General features: G+C 38.1%; 1 protein-coding gene and 2 long non-coding RNA genes across 3 annotated transcripts; 2 read left to right on the top strand and 1 right to left on the bottom strand.

Moving 5' to 3' along the window:
* The first annotated feature begins 598 nt into the window (after positions 1–598).
* Positions 599–4,912, top strand: LOC131228100 (putative disease resistance protein RGA3). Its single transcript, XM_058223932.1, has one exon. It carries the CDS (start codon positions 599–601, stop codon positions 4,745–4,747), a length of 4,149 nt encoding a protein of 1,382 aa, XP_058079915.1. The 3' UTR covers positions 4,748–4,912.
* A 2,812-nt stretch (positions 4,913–7,724) lies between these two features.
* Positions 7,725–12,487, top strand: LOC131227380 (uncharacterized). Its single transcript, XR_009162234.1, has 6 exons — positions 7,725–7,861; positions 8,631–8,791; positions 8,880–8,945; positions 9,883–10,071; positions 11,224–11,387; positions 12,163–12,487. It is a non-coding gene; the product is annotated as an uncharacterized LOC131227380 (long non-coding RNA).
* Positions 12,488–17,634: 5,147 nt separating this feature from the next.
* Positions 17,635–22,343, bottom strand: LOC131227379 (uncharacterized). The gene is made up of 6 exons (XR_009162233.1): positions 22,261–22,343; positions 21,330–21,490; positions 21,176–21,241; positions 20,050–20,238; positions 18,735–18,898; positions 17,635–17,959 (listed from the first exon to the last, which is right to left on the bottom strand). It is a non-coding gene; the product is annotated as an uncharacterized LOC131227379 (long non-coding RNA).
* Between the last annotated feature and the right edge of the window lie 1,478 nt (positions 22,344–23,821).

The raw sequence follows: 23,821 nt of genomic DNA, 5'->3' as shown, positions 1-23,821 counted from the left end.
CTGAATTAAGGGAAAACACAAATATCAGCTTGATCCCAAACTTTTGTAGCCCTAAGAAGTAGTTTTTAATGATAGGCGTTCAATCACCACCGTTTTCTGCGGCTTGGTCCATCTGAGATTTCGATCTACCTCGTTTTGCAATGATGCACTAAAATTTTGAGCTAGCAAAATGGATGAACAGCATGGAAGAAACACATACATCATTGTGGGCCGACAGCACTGACCACTGCCACCTCGGTACTAGAGGGGTCCCTACCTGATCCGACTCCAATCCAAGCGAGCCCATAAAAACAAATAACATGTAGACTATCGGGCAATTAGGACCATCTGCATAGTGGCCCACCAAACCAACAATCCTAATCAACGTACATTTGCCTCATGGAGAGACTCAATTATGTCAATTCACATCTTGGGCTGTCACTAGCTTATTATATTGTGAAGAATCTAAGATAGAACATATATAGGCAATAAGAGAGGAGGATAAGATAGATGGAACACAAATAGGCAATAATTCTTATACATGATCTTGAGATCCTTCTCTTTCCCTAATTTATTATTATTATTTTTTTTCTTGTGATTTCCCTGTTAGGAACAAGGAATGGCAGAATTAGTTGTATCAGGCCTTCTTCAAGTGATTATCGAAAGACTAGCCTCCCCAATCCTAGAACAGTGTGAACTGTTGTGGGGTGTTCGCGATGAGATTGAAAATCTAAGCAGTAAGTTATCAACGATACAAGCCGTGCTTGAAGATGCAGAGGAGCAGCAGGTAAAGAGCAAGGCGCTGCAGAATTGGCTGGGAAAGCTGAAATGTGTGGTTTATGATGCAGATGATATATTGGATGATTTCACAATAGAAATGGAAGCAGAACCAAAAGTGGAAGCTAAACGCAAAAAAGTGGAGATTGGGGATTGCTTTAAGAAGGTAGGCACGTTCTTTTCGGCATCCAACCCGCTGGTGTCCCGTTCAAATATGGCAGATAAGATAAAGGAGATAGGGCGGAGATTAGATGCGATTGCTGAAGAGAGGTCTAAATTCCATTTGAAAGAGGTAGAACGGGTGTTGGAGATTCAAGGCCGAGAACCAACTGACTCGTTTGTAATTGAGTCAGATGTTTATGGAAGGGAGGAAGATAAAAAAAAAGTAATGGAATTACTGATTGGTGAGGATAATGGAGAGGATGTTACAGTCATCCCCATAGTCGGTATGGGGGGCCTTGGGAAGACCACACTCTCTCAATTAGCTTTCAATGACGAGAGGGCAGCGAAGCATTTCGAGCTAAGAATGTGGGTTTGTGTGTCGGATGATTTCAGTGTGAGCAGGGTAACAAAAGATATCATAGAGTCAGCAACTAATAGCAAATGTGATCTCCAAAACATGGATCAACTGCAACGTCGGCTCCGAGAGCTGGTGAGTGAGAAGAAATTTTTACTTGTGTTGGATGATGTGTGGGATGAAAAACCCATGAACTGGGATCGATTGAAACAATTTCTCAGAGGAGGTACTAGGGGTACTAAAATCATTGTAACTACCCGCAGTGAAAAAGTTGCTTCAATCATGGGCACTATCCCTTCATACCATTTGCCAGTATTATCAGATGCTGATTGTTGGTCTCTGTTCAAGCAACGAGCGTTTGTGCATGGACAACAAGAACATCCAAACCTCATAATGCATGGAAAGGAAATTGTAAAGAAGTGTGGTGGTGTCCCATTGGCAGCAAAGACGCTCGGAAGCTTGATGCGGCTTAAAACAGAGGAAAGAGAGTGGTTGCTTGTCAGACAAAGTGAAATTTGGAATCTACCTGAAGATGAGAATCACATTTTTCCAGCTCTAAAGTTGAGTTATTATCATCTTCCATCACATTTGAAGCAATGCTTTGCCTACTGCTCAATATTTCCAAAAGATTATAGAATTGAAAAGAAGAAACTGATCCGACTTTGGATGGCAGAAGGTTTCCTTCAATCATCAGATGAAATTAAACAAAGGGAAGACATTGGTGGAGAGTATTTTAATAATCTGTTGTGGCGGTCCTTCTTTCAAGATGTTGGGAAAGATGGTGATGGGAATATACAATGGTGCAAGATGCATGACCTCGTGCATGATCTTGCATGCTCTGTTGCAGGGAATGAATGCTCAATTCTGAAGGTCAATAATACAGTGAATATCTCTAACATGAGCCGGGCTCGTCGTTTGTCCTTAGAGTGCGAGTTTAGTGATTGCGTCATAACAGTTCGAAATGACTCGAGGACAGCAGACCATCTGCGAACACTGCTTGTGCTTGGAGGATGGAATATGGTCAGCGATCCTTGTGAACTATGGGTACATTTTATGCGCTTGCGTGTGTTAGATTTAAGAGGAGTAAATGTCATTATGGAGTCGCTGGTTTCAATTGGTGAGTTGAAACACTTGAGATATCTCGACCTGTCTTATACTAAAATAAAAGCCCTTCCTGAATCTATCTGCAGTCTTCACCATTTGCAAACCTTGAGACTCTTGGGCTGTGATGATCTTGCAGAGTTACCCAGGGACATGAGCAAAATGACTAGCCTAAGACATCTTGAAATCAGTTCATGCCATGAATTGACCCATATGCCAGCTAATATGGGAGAATTGAAGTTCCTTCAGACGTTGCCAATATTCATCATTGGTAAGGATAGTGGACGTGGTATAAGAGAGCTGCAGGGCTTAAACCTTGGAGGAAACTTGATTATTCGAAACCTTGAGAATGTGACGTGTCCAGCAGATGCCCAGGTTGCCAACTTGAAGGAGAAGCCAAACCTTCATAAGTTATACTTTTCATGGGGTCAGAACATTAATCTTCAGTTGGAAGGAATTGTTGAGCAAACACTCGAAGGTCTCCAACCGCATCCAAATCTCAAAAGGTTGGTGGTGGAAGGGTATGTGGGTGTCAGATTTCCGCAATGGATGAGTAATTCGTCGCTTTTGAATCTGATTGAAATCTCACTGATTAATTGCACAAGGAGCGAACAGCTCCCGTCAGTTGGCCAATTACCATTCCTTAAGGTTCTTGAAGTAAAAGGATTGTATGCTGTGGAACGCATCGACAATCATTTCTATGGCGATGTTATTCCACGGGGATTCCCATCACTGGAAATACTCAGGTTGATAGATATGCCTTATTTAGAGGAGTGGTCAGGATTCAACGGAAGAGGAGTATTCCCCTGCCTCAAAAAATTACTTGTCGACACATGCCCAAAGCTCGAGTCTATAACAGGGAAGCTTGGAAACCTTGCTGCTCTCGAGTCTCTGAATATTTTAAAATGTGATAAGCTGGTATCATTGCCAGAGGAGTTACAAAACTCCACATCTCTCCATTGGCTGATGATTGAAAATTGCAATAGTCTAAGGTCCTTCAGAATTCAAGGCTTAAGCTCTCTTCAAAATCTTTCCATTCAGCATTGTAAAAGCCTAACGAGTTTGATAGGGGGGCTGCAACACCTCACTGCCTTAAAATCTTTGAAGATTGATGAATGTCCAAAGCTGGCTTCTTTACCAGAGGGTATGCAACACCTCACCGCTCTTCGTGAATTAAGCATCAGCGGAATTGAGAAGTTAACATCTTTGCCGGAATGGTTACAGCATGCCATAACACTGCAACAGCTCAACATCCGTAATTGCAAAAGTCTTACGGCTCTGCCAGAGTGGATAGGAAACCTGTCATTGCTTCGAGAATTGACGATCTGCAATTGTGAAAAGCTTGAGTGTTTGCCATCCGGGCTGCAACTCCTAACAAACCTCCAACGTCTAAAAATCATTGGTTTTCCAAGTCTAATGGCTCTGCCGGAGGGGATAGGAAACCTGTCCTCGCTTCAACTGTTGGAGATTGAGAATTGTGAAAAATTGGAGTGTTTGCCATCCGGGCTGCAACTCCTAACAAACCTCCAGAATCTATTAATCAGGAGATTGCCAAGTCTAACGGCTCTGCCAGAGTGCATAGGAAACCTGTCATTGCTTCGACGATTAATGATCGCCTATTGTGAAAAATTGGAGTGTTTGCCATCCGGGCTGCAACTCCTAACAAACCTCCAAACCCTATCAATCTGTAGATTGCCAAGTCTAACGGCTCTGCCAGAGTGGATAGGAAACCTGTCTTCGCTTCAAGAATTGAATATTACAGATTGTGAAAAATTGGAGTGTTTGCCATACAGGCTGCAACTCCTAACAAACCTCCAGGATCTATCAATCTGGAGTTTGCCAAGTCTAACAGCTCTGCCAGAGTGGATAGGAAACCTGGCATTGCTTCGACGATTAAAGATCGCCTATTGTGAAAAACTACAGTGTTTGCCATCCGGGTTGCAACGCCTAACAAACCTCCAAACTCTATCAATATGGAGATTGCCAAGTCTAATGGCTCTGCCAGAGTCGATAGGAAACCTGTCATTGCTTCGCCGATTAACGATTGCCTGTTGTGAAAAACTGGAGTGTTTGCCATCCGGGCTGCAACTCCTAACAAACCTCCAAACTCTATCAATCAGGAGACTTCCAAGTCTAACGGCTCTGCCAGAGTCGATAGGAAACCTGTCGTTGCTTCGACAATTAACGATCACCTGTTGTGAAAAACTGGAGTGTTTGCCATCCGGGCTGCAACGCCTAACAAATCTCCAACATCTACGTATATATGAATGCCCCCAATTAGAGAAGCGATGCGAGAAGGAGAAAGGCGAGGATTGGCAATACATAGCACACATCCCAAGAATCCAAATATCGATGCAAAAGATCCCTTTGTAAGTATCCCACCTCTTACTCAACCATATCTTCGCTTTAACGCTCTCTTTCCTACCTCTTCCTCCCACGTTGGAAGCTGATTGCGTCTGACCATATCTGTGTGAGGCCCACCGTCATATATCTGTTTATCCACATCATCCATCCCTTTTAAATGATGCTAGCCTAAAGGGGACAAACAGATACATCATGGTGCCCCCAACACACACTTTCCCTCCCATCATAGCTACTTCATTTTTTTTAAATTAAAAATTGGTGATGTCCAGCAATTTTGGGGCCGACGGGGTATACATATCTCATCCAATCCCTCCAATAGTTGTATCGCACCATGTTTATTGCGCAAATCAAATATTGGGTGATTCCAACCATACGATTAAAAAAAAAATCACACCGTCCCAAAATCCCCAAATTCATGTGTGGCCCACTTGAATGATTGTATTAGCATGATTTTTTGTTTGTAGATCATTATGGTGGGATTCACGTATTGTAGGCGCTGGATGTAATACACTCACCATACGGACTCCACAGATTCTACAATGCTTGACTTCACTATTTTTTAGAAAAAAAAAAAAAAAGCATTTTAGTCACTTTAGCTAAAATGACTAAAAGGCAATCTTGTATACTTTTTTCGAATCAAGGCATTGTTTAATAAATTTAAAAATCTTGAGGAACTCTCGCTACAAGAAATGTGGGAATTCCCGACCATTTTTACCGGCAGCCCGTCATGTGGGAAACCTTGGCCGGCGAAATAAACACTCACGCCCTCTCTCTCTCTCTCGTAATAAAAAGTTTTTTTCCTTTTTTTTTTTTTTTTTTTTTTTTTTTTTTTTTTTTTTTTTTTTAACATCAAAAGCCCTCTTCTTCTCCATGCCCCTAATCATTGCTATCTCCAAACCCTAACCCTCCTCTTCTCCAAACTTTCGCAGTCGCTTGCCGCGCTTCCATCGTAAGCAGAGTAACGTTGCTGTCCTACTTTCTACTCCAAACCCTAAGCGGTAGCAGCGGATCTCGCCCCAATGCATGGCCGCCCAACCTCCATCAACAACAGCTACCATCACAAGAGGCTGCTCGTCCCTCATTGTCAACAACAGCTACCATCAAATCAAAGGTACTCTCTCTCGATCTCTCTTCCTTCATCTCTGTCTATCTCACTTCCCCTTTCGATTATCAGAATTTGGGCAGCAGCCATGGCAGCGGCAGCCATATCCGCTGCTGTCCATGGCCGCCGACATCTGCATGTTAGTTGTTTGAAGAAATGCTTCAACCGATAACGTGTACCACTGGTGTACATTTAATCTCTCTGTTTCTTAGTGGGCCCCACCATTTAAGCAAAAGAGACATGATGCAGTAAAATGTCAGGGGTTAGGAGCTTCCATCCTTGTTGAGCCCCACCAAATCAACAATGCCCAAATCACAGGCTTCACTTTGAGTGCATGGTTCAGAAAATGGTGGATCTTCAGCCCAGGAATATGCAAAGTATCCTCTGGTTTTTAGTTTGTAGGTTCTGCGCATCCAGACTGTTAATTTGATGGAACCCACCTGATGAACCATGCTCCAAAATTCTCCAAGATTCGAACATCTTTTGCCATTTTCAGTTGAATGTGGACCATTGCTCTGCTTCTTTCCCAAATCATCTATTTGCAGATGCAAGCAGTGAAAGGGTTAGGATGGTCGCATCTAGGAGATTGGGCAGGCGACAAGGATAATTTTTCATCTACCAGTGCTTATGTCATCTATCTTGGTCGCAATCCAGTTTCCTGGAGATCTAAGAAGCAGAAAACTGTTGCAAGATCTTCTACTGAAGCTGAATATAGGTCAGTAGCTAATGCAGCTGCTGAGCTCAACTGACTTTGTTATCTCCTAACTGATCTTGGTGTTCAACTACCGTGCTGTCCCGTCTCACACTGTGACAATGTTGGTGCTACCCAACTGTGCTCCAATCCTGTGTTTCACTCCAGAATGAAACATGTTGCCATTGATTTTCACTTCATCAGTGACCAAGTACACAATGGTGTCCTTCGTGTTGCTCATGTATCTTCAGCAGATCAACTTGCTGATGCACTCACCAAGCCTCTTCACCATGCCCGCTTTCTTGATCTCAAATCCAAGATTGGACTTCTATCTTGAGCTCCATCTTGAGGGGGCATATCATAAGTCTTAGGATTGTAACAGATTGTAACAACCTGGTAGTTTCTCTATTTTGGATTCATTCAAACTAGTTGTTCCTTAGAGTTAGGAAACAGTTTCAAACTGCTCTATATTTTAGGATCTCAAACAAATGTTTGTTATCCCATATGTGTATTTAACTGCTGCAAAATGTATATGAAAGATAGAATTGATTTCCTCAATCTATTATTCTTCTCACATTGGAAGTGATTGCGTCCCACTAGATTTGTGTGGGGGCTACCGTGATGTATCTGTTTGTCGGTAGTCCCCCCACAGATCTAGTGGGACGCAATCCACTTCCCCTCCCATAATAAGTACTTCATTTTTTTTAAAAAAATAAAAAATTGGTCATGTCCAGCAATTTTGAGGCCCACGTGGTATGCATATCTCATCCAATCCCTCCAATAGTTGTATCACACCGTGTTTATTGCGCAAATCAAATATTGGGTGATTCCAACCATACGATTAAAAAAAATAAAATCACACCATCCCAAAATCCCCAAATTCATGTGTGGCCCACTTGAATGATTGTATTAGCATAATTTCTTGTTTGTAGATCATTATGGTGGGATTCACTTATTGTATGCGCTGGATGTAATACACTCACCATACGGACTCCATGGATTCTACAATGCTTGACTTCACTATTTTTTAGAAAAAAAAAAAGGCATTGTAGTCATTTTAGCTAAAATGACTAAAAGGCAATCTTGTATCCTTTTTTCGAATCAAGGCATTGTTTAAAAAAATTAAAAATCTTGAGGAACTCTACTGAAAAAATGCATAACCTACACTTTGTAGACTTGAATCATTTGGATTATTGTGCTTCAGGAGTGCGATGGATATACACATGGGGTAATATCAAACACTGTATAGCTGGTAATAACTCAAGACGAATACTACCTCAAATGCTTGCATGGTTGAAGTTGCACTGCAGATGATCAATTCAAATCTAAGGTAATTTACTTTAAGATTGTTCCTTTTTAGAGTGAAATTATGTCACTAATGCTCAGGACTGATATTAACAAATTTGTGGAAAATCATGCAGGTTATATTATTCGATCTGAATATCATGAACACTAATCATAGTTTTATGGGTAGCATTTGTATTTTAAGGCTTGTTTAGATTGGTGAAATCCAAAAAGCAGATTTGAAAAGGAAAATGTTACATTTCAAAGAAACCATGGTTAAGGAAGCTCGTCGAAAAGAATTCTAAAAAAGTTGTTCCTTTTAGTTTTTATGACTTTCAAGGAAATGTAGATTGATAATGATCAAAAAGTGATATTTGTCTCTAAAAAAGTATAGAAATGTGGATTATTAAGGTTTTTGGTGGCAAAGGAAAATGTCTATTTTAGGAAAATTGTAAAAAGAAAAATAGTTTTTCTCATGTTACTTTATTATACCAATAAGTGAAAAATGTCATGTTAGCAGAATTTATATTTTTATTTTTTCGACCGTAGCTTTTGGATTCAACCAATATGAACATTGATGGATAAACCAAATTCTATGCTCAACAATCAAACATCGAAGGATGCTATTATCTAAAAATACACTTAACAGAGAAAATATGGGTCCTGTTTATGCAAAATGATTAATTGAACTTGCCATACAAATTCTTTGCCTTTGCATTGTCAACTACCTCCTTTTTCGGTAGATGCATTGTATGGTTCTTGAATTGCTTTATGGTTAACTTTTTCTTCTTCTTCTTCTTCTTTTTGGCAAACAGAACATTTAAACGACATCATTTCATTGAGCAATGTGAGTAGTACATGCACAAACAAGATGGAGAAGGGGCCTAGCGGTATACATGCCAACACGGTACACTTGTGGGAGATTGAGTACGACGGCTGGTGATTGGATCAAAAGTCAGGCTGGTTTGCTTGTCAGGTGGGGCGATAGGGATACATTGAATGTGAACCAATAGTTATTTTCTTTGCAAACTTTTCATTTTTCTATTACTACTGTGGTGCAACAGATGTTTGGAACACTGAGTTTTGGAAGTTCATATCTGCAGAGGAATGCCATGTTTACATCATTTGAGGTTTGCTAACAGGCCTCCCTCCCCTTATGCTCCATCATGTGCGTTCATCTAGAAGTTTGCATGGAAGATGGTCTACACAGAGAATCTTACTCATCATGAAAGTAACTTGAAACACTAGTCCACATGTCATGGGACCAAGTAGATGTTATGCCAGTGAGATTTGTCTCATGTGGGCCATATATATGCTAATGTAGGCCATTTTTTATGGGACCTTCTAGATGTATGGTTTGAATCATCATGTCAGGAAGTGAACGGGCAAGCTAATTGGGCGATCCCTATAGGCAAATCTCATTTAGTACTAAATTGTTATGAAATTAATAGTGTTTCTTAGACATCTTCGAATGCTTGTCGCCTTCTTTTGTGAGAAACTTTGGTGTTGATCATCATGTATTATTGAACACTTAATGGCAACGTTTTCAATAGCGATAGTGTATAACACAGAATTTACTCCTCTAAAGCATTGACATAAGCTACACGTGTAGCATATTGAAATTATCATATAGCGTTACATACTGTTATGACTAAGGTATGCTACATAGTGTAAGTTACACACTCCATAGCATAGTTATTTAAAGCACCAGTGCCTGATTAATGATTGAGAATTGATCACCTACCAGCAATATATAGTACCACAACTTGTTGTATCGAGACATCTTTCTTGCCAACATGCCACTTGTTTAGGAAATCAGCACCATGAAAAGCCATAGGCCCCCTTCTCAAAAATAGGCTGATCAAATCACTAGGTGGGACACACCTGTATGTCGAGTCAGCCATTGATTCCAATGATGTGGCCCACATGGTGATGTACTATGTTAGCGGAATACAACACTATAAGTTGTTGGTGATTGATTCTCGGAATGATTTCTTAAATTGTTATATGATGGTTACTTAATACTGACATAACTTCTTGTAACTTTTGGCTTTTCAGGAATATTAGAGGCATGCTTAAGGATGGAAGTGGTCAGCGAGGGAGGAATCCTCAAAGAGAGCGGAATTCTTGGGCATCTGAGCCAGTGTAAAGATCTTCGTGAACTGGCAGCAGATAGAGACTTTATAATGCAATCGCTTGGGCCTTTGGAAACTACGTTCTTGCTTCAAAGCCGAGCTCTATTTTGAATGAGTTAAGGTTATGATCTTGCTTCTTGGAAATCTCATGTGTAGATTCGCAGTACTTGGTTTAATTGTATTGTTGACCCTCTTGCAAAGGGGTCCATATATAGATCTTCTCTTTGTATTTGGGATTCTTATCCATTGCCTGAATTTTGTTTCTTTCTTGCCTTTCTAGTGTTTAATAAGATTTCATTACCCACATAAATAAAATAAAATAACTATGAGGGAAATGAATTACTTCAATTCTTTGGAAATGTATTTTTTAAAATGATATTGTTTTTGGCTTTTTGTGATTAAAAAAAAACTATTATGTAGTGTGATATATACAACCATTTCATTCTTAAACTGATTAGGAGAAAATGTGGGGTTGCATGTGACAATGTTAAATAATCGAAACACACTTATAGTGTTGATTTTGGTAAAATGAGGTTTGATAACACACGTATTTTCACAAATGTGCTTGTGCACATGCCTTTGCACATGCAACTATAGCAATTGTACAAGATCCAGCTTTTCATGAGATGGGCCAAATTTCCATGAAAATTTCACATATGAGGGAGGAAAATGATACATAAGGAAACTCATGGAAAAGAATTCTGAAATGGTTGTTTCTTTTAGTTTCCATGATTTTCATGGAAATATGGAATGGTTGATGGTCAAAAAGTAATATTTTTCTCTCAAAATGTGTGGAAAATGTAGATTATCAAGGTTTTAGAAGGTTTAAAATAAAAAAAAATTAAAAAAAATTAAAAAAAACAAAAAAAAAACTCTCTTTTAGAAAATTTGTGGAAAGGAAAATAGTTTCCCACACAATACTATATTGTTCCCAGCAGTAGGAAACATCACATCAGCAAAAAACTCTTTCTTGTCCACGGTTGCCTTTTGGATTCCACCAATGCAACCAGATAGGCAGATCATCATTTTATGGACATATTTGGATCAGCCAAAATTCCATGCTCAATAATCATACATTGAAAGATGTTAATATCCAATAATACACTTATGCAAGGAACTCTGATTCCCATTTATGTAAATTGAAAATTGAACATATGCCATACGAATTCTTGGTCAGTGCATTGTCAACTACGTGCTTTTCTGGTAGATGATATTGCATAGTTCTTGAATTGCTTTCTGTGGTTAACTTTTTTTTTTTCCTTTTGGCAAACAGAACATATAAACACCATCATTTCATCGAGGAATGTGAGTGGGACTTGTGCAAATGAGAAAGAGAAGGGGCCTAGCAGCTCACGTGCCAACATGATGCACTTGTGGGAGACTGGGTTAGGCAGCTAGTGATTTTTGAACCAAAAATCAGGCCAATCTACTTATCAGGTGGGTGACAAGCGTACATTGAATGTGAATGAATAGTTATTTTCTTTGCAAACTTTCCATTTTTCTATTAATAGTGTGGTGAAACCGATACGTGGACCACGGTGAGTTTTGAAAGTTCATACTTGCAGTGGAGGTCATCTTTATGTAATTGAGGCTTGCTAATGGGGCTTTCTTCTTCCCCACTAGAAGTTCGCACTGAAGATGGTCGGCAAAGAAAATCTTACTCATTTGCAAGCAACTTGAAACAATAGTTCATATGTTATAGGAGCTTAAAGATGTCATAACAGTGAGATTTCTCTCATGTGGGCCATATGTTATGGGAACTTCCAGATGTATGGTTTGGATCATCATATCATGGAGTGAACAGGCAAGTTGATTGAGTGATCCTTGCTAGCATGTTTCATTTAGAACTAAATTGTCATTAGATTAATAATCAACTTCCCTATTATTTTATCTATTTTGAACTCGAATTTTTTGATGATCTGTTTCTTAGATATGTTCTTATGCTAAGAAACTTTGGCCCCCCTTCTCAAAAATCAGGTTGATCAAATCATTAAGTGAGCCACACCTATATTTTGAGTTGGATCGTCATCTGTCCATTGATTTCAACAATGTCGCCCACCTGGTGGTGTATATATACTATGTTGGAGGACACAACACCATTAGTTGTGATACCATGCTCTGGGTGATTGGTTATCAGAATGATTTCTTAAATTGCTATATAATGGTTTTTTAATAGTGACATAAGTTCTTTTTATAACCCGTGGCCTGTCAGGATCGGAGGCATACTTAAGGATGGAAGTGGTTAGTGGGGGAGTGGATCCTCAAAGAGAGCGGAATTCTTGGCTATTAGAACTGGTGTGGAGATTTTCAGGGTGGACGAAGATTTTATAATGCAATCGCTTTGGCCTCTGAGAAGTGTATTCCTGTTTCAAAGTTGAGTGTTATTTTAAATAAGTAAAGGTTGAAATCTTGTATCTTGGAAATCTCATGTGTAGATGTTGATAGATGTCTTAAAATTTGTAAATTCAACAGTCAGTTGATGACATCGAAGTAGGTTCAATGCTGACAGTCTATCGATGTCATCGAAGTCCCATCGAAGTCCCATCGAAGGTGTCATTGAACATATGGCAAGATTTATGCAGAGTTGTGTATATGCGAGATTTGTTTCTGATTTTGATAGTGATTCTCTTAGAGGTTATATATAGGAGTGAAATCAAAATCTAAGGGTATTCTATAATTCGTTCCTAGGGTTTCAACGGGCTTGTAAAAGAGATTTGAGGCTTGTTTGAATCGGGTATTTTCACTATCTCTTGTAATTTCTGCTTTCATAGTGATTACTGTGACTTTGTACCGTGGTTTTTTCCCGAAAGGGTTTTTCCACGTTAAATTTGGAGTCTTTGTGATTGGGCTTCTTTGTGCGTTTGGAATACTCTACTTGATTCATCCCTGTGTGCTTCCGCGGTCCCCCAACAGTAGATTCCTAGTAGCTAGTTTTAATTGGAATGCTGACTCTCTTGCAAAGGGTACTATAGATCTCTTTGTAATTGGGATTCTAATCCATTGCCTTGAAGGCTTTTGTTTCTTTCTTGCCTTTCTAGTGTTTAATAACATTTCATTGCCCACTTATATGTGTGGCAAACAATTTATTTTGATGCATTGGGAATGTACTTTAGAGATAAAAATGATTATATTGTCAGTTTTAGTGATTAAAAAAAAAATAAAATCCGTTGTGGTGTGATGGATATATAGCTACTTGCATGTCTTAAATTGATTAGGAGAAAAGGTGACATTGCAGGCCAGAATGTTAAAAACTAAAGTTCTAAATAATCAAAACACACTGCTGATTTTGGCAAAATGAGGTTTGATAACTGACGCTAGTTTACAACTTTGCTTGTATTCATTACACATGCAAATATGGCACATGTGTACAAGATCAAGCTTTCCATGAGATGGGCCACATTTTTTATATCAGCTAACACGAGCCACAAAACAATGGACGTTTAGGGGAAAATATGATTTAGACCTACTCTTTCACATACTCAGGCCCACCTAAGTGAAAGCCCTGCTCTTTCACCCAGATGATTTAAGAAATGTGACCAATCTAATCAAAAGCTTGGATTTTGTACACATGCAATGGAATTTATATGTGCCAACCCACTTGCCAACATGGAAAATGTAATAGAGATCCAATCTATCCATCAGTTGGGTCCCACTGTACAGATGGCCCTGCCTAGACATCAGCCCAATCTATTCATCCAACAGGCATTCTGTTAGAAACAAAATGATGGCATATATGAAGTTTGATTTTTTTTTTTTTTAAATTTTTTTTAATATAGGTTTTTAAAGTTCATGAATCCTAACTCTACTAATTAGTGAACAGGCCCAATTTTTGGATAAAAGGGCATCTAAATGGTGGGACCTATCTGAATACAGTTTGGACGCTTCGGCACATGAGTGGCATGTGAATGGGCTTCCTTGTGCAGGAGTTTGGCCCATGGCATTTGCATATCCATACTGACAGTCCGATTGTCCCCGTTGGAGCATTACTCAAAAATTAAACAGATCAAACAATGATAGCTATCCAATGCTTGAATTATTTTGGACCGCTGACCATCTCCTTTAAAAAGGGTTGCAACGGTCAGATTCACCACACCTTTTAATTTTGTTATCTAATCACCTGTATACATTGCATACAATGACAACCGCCTTTGCATTCATGCATTGATTAAGATTCGCGTTGTGAAATGAATATTGTATTTGCTTTTTTTATATATATTTATAAACTATATTGAACTATAATGATAGATGTGTAATCTTGGAGGGGGAGAGTTTTCACTGAATTGGCGACTCACCCTTTCAATGTTCTAAAACATAGACGATGCACGACTAGAAGTTACATATACGCTTAAGGAGGGATGAAAAGTTTTACATGAGCACAATAGAACTCTTGGAGTTTAATTATGTTTTAATAGAATTTTTAGTTTTACTATTTTGTAATAAATCTTTAGCTGAGTGGACAATTTAGTTATCTTTTATGATGATTGGAATTTCATTTATAATGCTTAATTTATTTTATTTTTATATGATGTATATCATGCGAATGTAAAAGGTAATTTGAACAAAAAAAAATTTACATGTTACAAAGAAGCATTCTTTTATTCTATAGCTAACACCCTCAAATTCAGGATCTAAGTCACTGATACTCAAGTATCGGGTTTTGGGGTATTACAGGTTTCAAGAGTTTGGATTGTACAAGGAGACATGACAATAGGTGTTGCAAAATAGGTGAAATTGGTTTTCCAAGTTTCTTACATTGCCTCGACTTCTAACTCGTATCTAGAAATCATATGGTGTTCAAGTGGGTCCCAAGTGGTCATTTAAACTCTAAAACTAAGTTTTGTAATGATCAAATGGTGGTGGTGTTCGACGCGTTGATGATGGAGTGTTAATAGCGAGTTTTCATACGTTGGTCATTTCCTTGTTTTAATTCTTCTAGATGGCTCAGATGGATGCAAGGAAGCTTTGGGAAGTGATCACCACTTTTTGTTTGAATTTCAATTCTTCTAGCAACTTTTTCAATTCTTCTAAATTTTTGGCAACAAGCCCTGACATGATACGTAGAAATGGATGAAACACATACTTAATTGTGGCTCCCACGGAGCACCAACCACCGGCCACGGGGCTGGTGGCACCGTTTACATTTAGTCAACGCACCAGCTGCCTATCAGCCTGATTTTTGCCGACGCATATTTCCTGGCAGGAATTTCCTGCAGTCGAAACCTAGGTAGGGCCCACCGTGATGTGGTGATCACTTCCCAAAGCTTCCTTGCATCCATCTGAGCCATCTAGAAGAATTAAAACAAGGAAATGACCAACGTATGAAAACTCGCTATTAACACTCCATCATCAACGCGTCGAACACCACCACCATTTGATCATTACAAAACTTAGTTTTAGAGTTTAAATGACCACTTGGGACCCACTTGAACACCATATGATTTCTAGATACGAGTTAGAAGTCGAGGCAATGTAAGAAACTTGGAAAACCAATTTCACCTATTTTGCAACACCTATTGTCATGTCTCCTTGTACAATCCAAACTCTTGAAACCTGTAATACCCCAAAACCCGATACTTGAGTATCAGTGACTTAGATCCTGAATTTGAGGGTGTTAGCTATAGAATAAAAGAATGCTTCTTTGTAACATGTAAATTTTTTTTTGTTCAAATTACCTTTTACATTCGCATGATATACATCATATAAAAATAAAATAAATTAAGCATTATAAATGAAATTCCAATCATCATAAAAGATAACTAAATTGTCCACTCAGCTAAAGATTTATTACAAAATAGTAAAACTAAAAATTCTATTAAAACATAATTAAACTCCAAGAGTTCTATTGTGCTCATGTAAAACTTTTCATCCCTCCTTAAGCGTATATGTAACTTCTAGTCGTGCATCGTCTATGTTTTAGAACATTGAAAGGGTGAGTCGCCAATTCAGTGAAAACTCTCCCCCTCCAAGATTACACATCTATCATTATAGTTCAATATAGTTTATAAATATATATAAAAAAAGCAAATACAATATTCATTTCACAACGCGAATCTTAATCAATGCATGAATGCAAAGGCGGTTGTCATTGTATGCAATGTATACAGGTGATTAGATAACAAAATTAAAAGGTGTGGTGAATCTGACCGTTGCAACCCTTTTTAAAGGAGATGGTCAGCGGTCCAAAATAATTCAAGCATTGGATAGCTATCATTGTTTGATCTGTTTAATTTTTGAGTAATGCTCCAACGGGGACAATCGGACTGTCAGTATGGATATGCAAATGCCATGGGCCAAACTCCTGCACAAGGAAGCCCATTCACATGCCACTCATGTGCCGAAGCGTCCAAACTGTATTCAGATAGGTCCCACCATTTAGATGCCCTTTTATCCAAAAATTGGGCCTGTTCACTAATTAGTAGAGTTAGGATTCATGAACTTTAAAAACCTATATTAAAAAAAATTTAAAAAAAAAAAAAATCAAACTTCATATATGCCATCATTTTGTTTCTAACAGAATGCCTGTTGGATGAATAGATTGGGCTGATGTCTAGGCAGGGCCATCTGTACAGTGGGACCCAACTGATGGATAGATTGGATCTCTATTACATTTTCCATGTTGGCAAGTGGGTTGGCACATATAAATTCCATTGCATGTGTACAAAATCCAAGCTTTTGATTAGATTGGTCACATTTCTTAAATCATCTGGGTGAAAGAGCAGGGCTTTCACTTAGGTGGGCCTGAGTATGTGAAAGAGTAGGTCTAAATCATATTTTCCCCTAAACGTCCATTGTTTTGTGGCTCGTGTTAGCTGATATAAAAAATGTGGCCCATCTCATGGAAAGCTTGATCTTGTACACATGTGCCATATTTGCATGTGTAATGAATACAAGCAAAGTTGTAAACTAGCGTCGGTTATCAAACCTCATTTTGCCAAAATCAGCAGTGTGTTTTGATTATTTAGAACTTTAGTTTTTAACATTCTGGCCTGCAATGTCACCTTTTCTCCTAATCAATTTAAGACATGCAAGTAGCTATATATCCATCACACCACAACGGATTTTTTTTTTTTTTTAATCACTAAAACTGACAATATAATCATTTTTATCTCTAAAGTACATTCCCAATGCATCAAAATAAATTGTTTGCCACACATATAAGTGGGCAATGAAATGTTATTAAACACTAGAAAGGCAAGAAAGAAACAAAAGCCTTCAAGGCAATGGATTAGAATCCCAATTACAAAGAGATCTATAGTACCCTTTGCAAGAGAGTCAGCATTCCAATTAAAACTAGCTACTAGGAATCTACTGTTGGGGGACCGCGGAAGCACACAGGGATGAATCAAGTAGAGTATTCCAAACGCACAAAGAAGCCCAATCACAAAGACTCCAAATTTAACGTGGAAAAACCCTTTCGGGAAAAAACCACGGTACAAAGTCACAGTAATCACTATGAAAGCAGAAATTACAAGAGATAGTGAAAATACCCGATTCAAACAAGCCTCAAATCTCTTTTACAAGCCCGTTGAAACCCTAGGAACGAATTATAGAATACCCTTAGATTTTGATTTCACTCCTATATATAACCTCTAAGAGAATCACTATCAAAATCAGAAACAAATCTCGCATATACACAACTCTGCATAAATCTTGCCATATGTTCAATGACACCTTCGATGGGACTTCGATGGGACTTCGATGACATCGATAGACTGTCAGCATTGAACCTACTTCGATGTCATCAACTGACTGTTGAATTTACAAATTTTAAGACATCTATCAACATCTACACATGAGATTTCCAAGATACAAGATTTCAACCTTTACTTATTTAAAATAACACTCAACTTTGAAACAGGAATACACTTCTCAGAGGCCAAAGCGATTGCATTATAAAATCTTCGTCCACCCTGAAAATCTCCACACCAGTTCTAATAGCCAAGAATTCCGCTCTCTTTGAGGATCCACTCCCCCACTAACCACTTCCATCCTTAAGTATGCCTCCGATCCTGACAGGCCACGGGTTATAAAAAGAACTTATGTCACTATTAAAAAACCATTATATAGCAATTTAAGAAATCATTCTGATAACCAATCACCCAGAGCATGGTATCACAACTAATGGTGTTGTGTCCTCCAACATAGTATATATACACCACCAGGTGGGCGACATTGTTGAAATCAATGGACAGATGACGATCCAACTCAAAATATAGGTGTGGCTCACTTAATGATTTGATCAACCTGATTTTTGAGAAGGGGGGCCAAAGTTTCTTAGCATAAGAACATATCTAAGAAACAGATCATCAAAAAATTCGAGTTCAAAATAGATAAAATAATAGGGAAGTTGATTATTAATCTAATGACAATTTAGTTCTAAATGAAACATGCTAGCAAGGATCACTCAATCAACTTGCCTGTTCACTCCATGATATGATGATCCAAACCATACATCTGGAAGTTCCCATAACATATGGCCCACATGAGAGAAATCTCACTGTTATGACATCTTTAAGCTCCTATAACATATGAACTATTGTTTCAAGTTGCTTGCAAATGAGTAAGATTTTCTTTGCCGACCATCTTCAGTGCGAACTTCTAGTGGGGAAGAAGAAAGCCCCATTAGCAAGCCTCAATTACATAAAGATGACCTCCACTGCAAGTATGAACTTTCAAAACTCACCGTGGTCCACGTATCGGTTTCACCACACTATTAATAGAAAAATGGAAAGTTTGCAAAGAAAATAACTATTCATTCACATTCAATGTACGCTTGTCACCCACCTGATAAGTAGATTGGCCTGATTTTTGGTTCAAAAATCACTAGCTGCCTAACCCAGTCTCCCACAAGTGCATCATGTTGGCACGTGAGCTGCTAGGCCCCTTCTCTTTCTCATTTGCACAAGTCCCACTCACATTCCTCGATGAAATGATGGTGTTTACATGTTCTGTTTGCCAAAAGGAAAAAAAAAAGTTAACCACAGAAAGCAATTCAAGAACTATGCAATATCATCTACCAGAAAAGCAGGTAGTTGACAATGCACTGACCAAGAATTCGTATGGCATATGTTCAATTTTCAATTTACATAAATGGGAATCAGAGTTCCTTGCATAAGTGTATTATTGGATATTAACATCTTTCAATGTATGATTATTGAGCATGGAATTTTGGCTGATCCAAATATGTCCATAAAATGATGATCTGCCTATCTGGTTGCATTGGTGGAATCCAAAAGGCAACCGTGGACAAGAAAGAGTTTTTTGCTGATGTGATGTTTCCTACTGCTGGGAACAATATAGTATTGTGTGGGAAACTATTTTCCTTTCCACAAATTTTCTAAAAGAGAGTTTTTTTTTTGTTTTTTTTAATTTTTTTTAATTTTTTTTTATTTTAAACCTTCTAAAACCTTGATAATCTACATTTTCCACACATTTTGAGAGAAAAATATTACTTTTTGACCATCAACCATTCCATATTTCCATGAAAATCATGGAAACTAAAAGAAACAACCATTTCAGAATTCTTTTCCATGAGTTTCCTTATGTATCATTTTCCTCCCTCATATGTGAAATTTTCATGGAAATTTGGCCCATCTCATGAAAAGCTGGATCTTGTACAATTGCTATAGTTGCATGTGCAAAGGCATGTGCACAAGCACATTTGTGAAAATACGTGTGTTATCAAACCTCATTTTACCAAAATCAACACTATAAGTGTGTTTCGATTATTTAACATTGTCACATGCAACCCCACATTTTCTCCTAATCAGTTTAAGAATGAAATGGTTGTATATATCACACTACATAATAGTTTTTTTTTAATCACAAAAAGCCAAAAACAATATCATTTTAAAAAATACATTTCCAAAGAATTGAAGTAATTCATTTCCCTCATAGTTATTTTATTTTATTTATGTGGGTAATGAAATCTTATTAAACACTAGAAAGGCAAGAAAGAAACAAAATTCAGGCAATGGATAAGAATCCCAAATACAAAGAGAAGATCTATATATGGACCCCTTTGCAAGAGGGTCAACAATACAATTAAACCAAGTACTGCGAATCTACACATGAGATTTCCAAGAAGCAAGATCATAACCTTAACTCATTCAAAATAGAGCTCGGCTTTGAAGCAAGAACGTAGTTTCCAAAGGCCCAAGCGATTGCATTATAAAGTCTCTATCTGCTGCCAGTTCACGAAGATCTTTACACTGGCTCAGATGCCCAAGAATTCCGCTCTCTTTGAGGATTCCTCCCTCGCTGACCACTTCCATCCTTAAGCATGCCTCTAATATTCCTGAAAAGCCAAAAGTTACAAGAAGTTATGTCAGTATTAAGTAACCATCATATAACAATTTAAGAAATCATTCCGAGAATCAATCACCAACAACTTATAGTGTTGTATTCCGCTAACATAGTACATCACCATGTGGGCCACATCATTGGAATCAATGGCTGACTCGACATACAGGTGTGTCCCACCTAGTGATTTGATCAGCCTATTTTTGAGAAGGGGGCCTATGGCTTTTCATGGTGCTGATTTCCTAAACAAGTGGCATGTTGGCAAGAAAGATGTCTCGATACAACAAGTTGTGGTACTATATATTGCTGGTAGGTGATCAATTCTCAATCATTAATCAGGCACTGGTGCTTTAAATAACTATGCTATGGAGTGTGTAACTTACACTATGTAGCATACCTTAGTCATAACAGTATGTAACGCTATATGATAATTTCAATATGCTACACGTGTAGCTTATGTCAATGCTTTAGAGGAGTAAATTCTGTGTTATACACTATCGCTATTGAAAACGTTGCCATTAAGTGTTCAATAATACATGATGATCAACACCAAAGTTTCTCACAAAAGAAGGCGACAAGCATTCGAAGATGTCTAAGAAACACTATTAATTTCATAACAATTTAGTACTAAATGAGATTTGCCTATAGGGATCGCCCAATTAGCTTGCCCGTTCACTTCCTGACATGATGATTCAAACCATACATCTAGAAGGTCCCATAAAAAATGGCCTACATTAGCATATATATGGCCCACATGAGACAAATCTCACTGGCATAACATCTACTTGGTCCCATGACATGTGGACTAGTGTTTCAAGTTACTTTCATGATGAGTAAGATTCTCTGTGTAGACCATCTTCCATGCAAACTTCTAGATGAACGCACATGATGGAGCATAAGGGGAGGGAGGCCTGTTAGCAAACCTCAAATGATGTAAACATGGCATTCCTCTGCAGATATGAACTTCCAAAACTCAGTGTTCCAAACATCTGTTGCACCACAGTAGTAATAGAAAAATGAAAAGTTTGCAAAGAAAATAACTATTGGTTCACATTCAATGTATCCCTATCGCCCCACCTGACAAGCAAACCAGCCTGACTTTTGATCCAATCACCAGCCGTCGTACTCAATCTCCCACAAGTGTACCGTGTTGGCATGTATACCGCTAGGCCCCTTCTCCATCTTGTTTGTGCATGTACTACTCACATTGCTCAATGAAATGATGTCGTTTAAATGTTCTGTTTGCCAAAAAGAAGAAGAAGAAGAAGAAAAAGTTAACCATAAAGCAATTCAAGAACCATACAATGCATCTACCGAAAAAGGAGGTAGTTGACAATGCAAAGGCAAAGAATTTGTATGGCAAGTTCAATTAATCATTTTGCATAAACAGGACCCATATTTTCTCTGTTAAGTGTATTTTTAGATAATAGCATCCTTCGATGTTTGATTGTTGAGCATAGAATTTGGTTTATCCATCAATGTTCATATTGGTTGAATCCAAAAGCTACGGTCGAAAAAATAAAAATATAAATTCTGCTAACATGACATTTTTCACTTATTGGTATAATAAAGTAACATGAGAAAAACTATTTTTCTTTTTACAATTTTCCTAAAATAGACATTTTCCTTTGCCACCAAAAACCTTAATAATCCACATTTCTATACTTTTTTAGAGACAAATATCACTTTTTGATCATTTATCAATCTACATTTCCTTGAAAGTCATAAAAACTAAAAGGAACAACTTTTTTAGAATTCTTTTCGACGAGCTTCCTTAACCATGGTTTCTTTGAAATGTAACATTTTCCTTTTCAAATCTGCTTTTTGGATTTCACCAATCTAAACAAGCCTTAAAATACAAATGCTACCCATAAAACTATGATTAGTGTTCATGATATTCAGATCGAATAATATAACCTGCATGATTTTCCACAAATTTGTTAATATCAGACCTGAGCATTAGTGACATAATTTCACTCTAAAAAGGAACAATCTTAAAGTAAATTACCTTAGATTTGAATTGATCATCTGCAGTGCAACTTCAACCATGCAAGCATTTGAGGTAGTATTCGTCTTGAGTTATTACCAGCTATACAGTGTTCGATATTACCCCATGTGTATATCCATCGCACTCCTGAAGCACAATAATCCAAATGATTCAAGTCTACAAAGTGTAGGTTATGCATTTTTTCAGTAGAGTTCCTCAAGATTTTTAATTTTTTTAAACAATGCCTTGATTCGAAAAAAGGATACAAGATTGCCTTTTAGTCATTTTAGCTAAAATGACTACAATGCCTTTTTTTTTTCTAAAAAATAGTGAAGTCAAGCATTGTAGAATCCATGGAGTCCGTATGGTGAGTGTATTACATCCAGCGCATACAATAAGTGAATCCCACCATAATGATCTACAAACAAGAAATTATGCTAATACAATCATTCAAGTGGGCCACACATGAATTTGGGGATTTTGGGATGGTGTGATTTTATTTTTTTTAATCGTATGGTTGGAATCACCCAATATTTGATTTGCGCAATAAACACGGTGTGATACAACTATTGGAGGGATTGGATGAGATATGCATACCACGTGGGCCTCAAAATTGCTGGACATGACCAATTTTTTATTTTTTTTAAAAAAATGAAGTACTTATTATGGGAGGGGAAGTGGATTGCGTCCCACTAGATCTGTGGGGGGGCTACCGACAAACAGATACATCACGGTAGCCCCCACACAGATCTGGTGGGACGCAATCACTTCCAATGTGAGAAGAATAATAGATTGAGGAAATTAATTCTATCTTTCATATACATTTTGCAGCAGTTAAATACACATATGGGATAACAAACACTTGTTTGAGATCCTAAAATATCGAGCAGTTTGAAACTATTTCCTAACTCTAAGGAACAACTATTTTGAATGAATCCAAAATAGAGAAACTAAGGGGCTGTTATAATCTGTTACAATCCTATGACTTATGATATGCCCCCTCAAGATGGAGCTCGAGATAGAAGTCCAATCTTGGATTTGAGATCAAGAAAGCAGGCATGGTGAAGAGGCTTGGTGAGTGCATCAGCAAGTTGATCTGCTGAAGATACATGAGCAACACGAAGGACACCATTTTGTACTTGGTCCCTGATGAAGTGAAAATCGATGGCAACATGTTTCATTCTGGAGTGAAACACGGGATTGGAGCAGAGTTGGGTAGCACCAACATTGTCACAGTATAAGACGGGGCAACAAGATAGTTGAACACCAAGATCAGTTAGGAGATAACAAAGTCAGTTGAGTTCAGCAGTTGCATTAGCAATTGACCTGTATTCAACTTCAGTAGAAGATCTTGCAACAGTTTTCTGCTTCTTAGAACTCCAGGAGACTGGATTGCGACCAAGATAGATGGCATAAGCACTGGTAGATGAAAAATCATCCTTGTCACCTGCCCAATCTCCTAGATGCGACCATCCTAACCCTTTCACTGCTTGCATCTGCAAATAGATGATTTGGGAAAGAAGCAGAGCAATGGTCCACATTCAACTGAAAATGGCAAAAGATGTTCGAATCTTGGAGAATT

The sequence above is a fragment of the Magnolia sinica genome, chromosome 15 (genome assembly GCF_029962835.1).
Source record: "Magnolia sinica isolate HGM2019 chromosome 15, MsV1, whole genome shotgun sequence".
In the NCBI taxonomy this organism is placed as follows: Eukaryota; Viridiplantae; Streptophyta; class Magnoliopsida; order Magnoliales; family Magnoliaceae; genus Magnolia; species Magnolia sinica.
The sequence above is the reverse complement of the archived record's forward strand: the minus strand, read 5'-3'. Positions and strand labels throughout refer to the sequence as shown.

Coding starts and splice junctions, on each gene's coding strand:
- LOC131228100 (XM_058223932.1), top strand. CDS start 599: ATGGCAGAATTAGTTGTATCAGGCCTTCTTCAAGTGATTATCGAAAGA.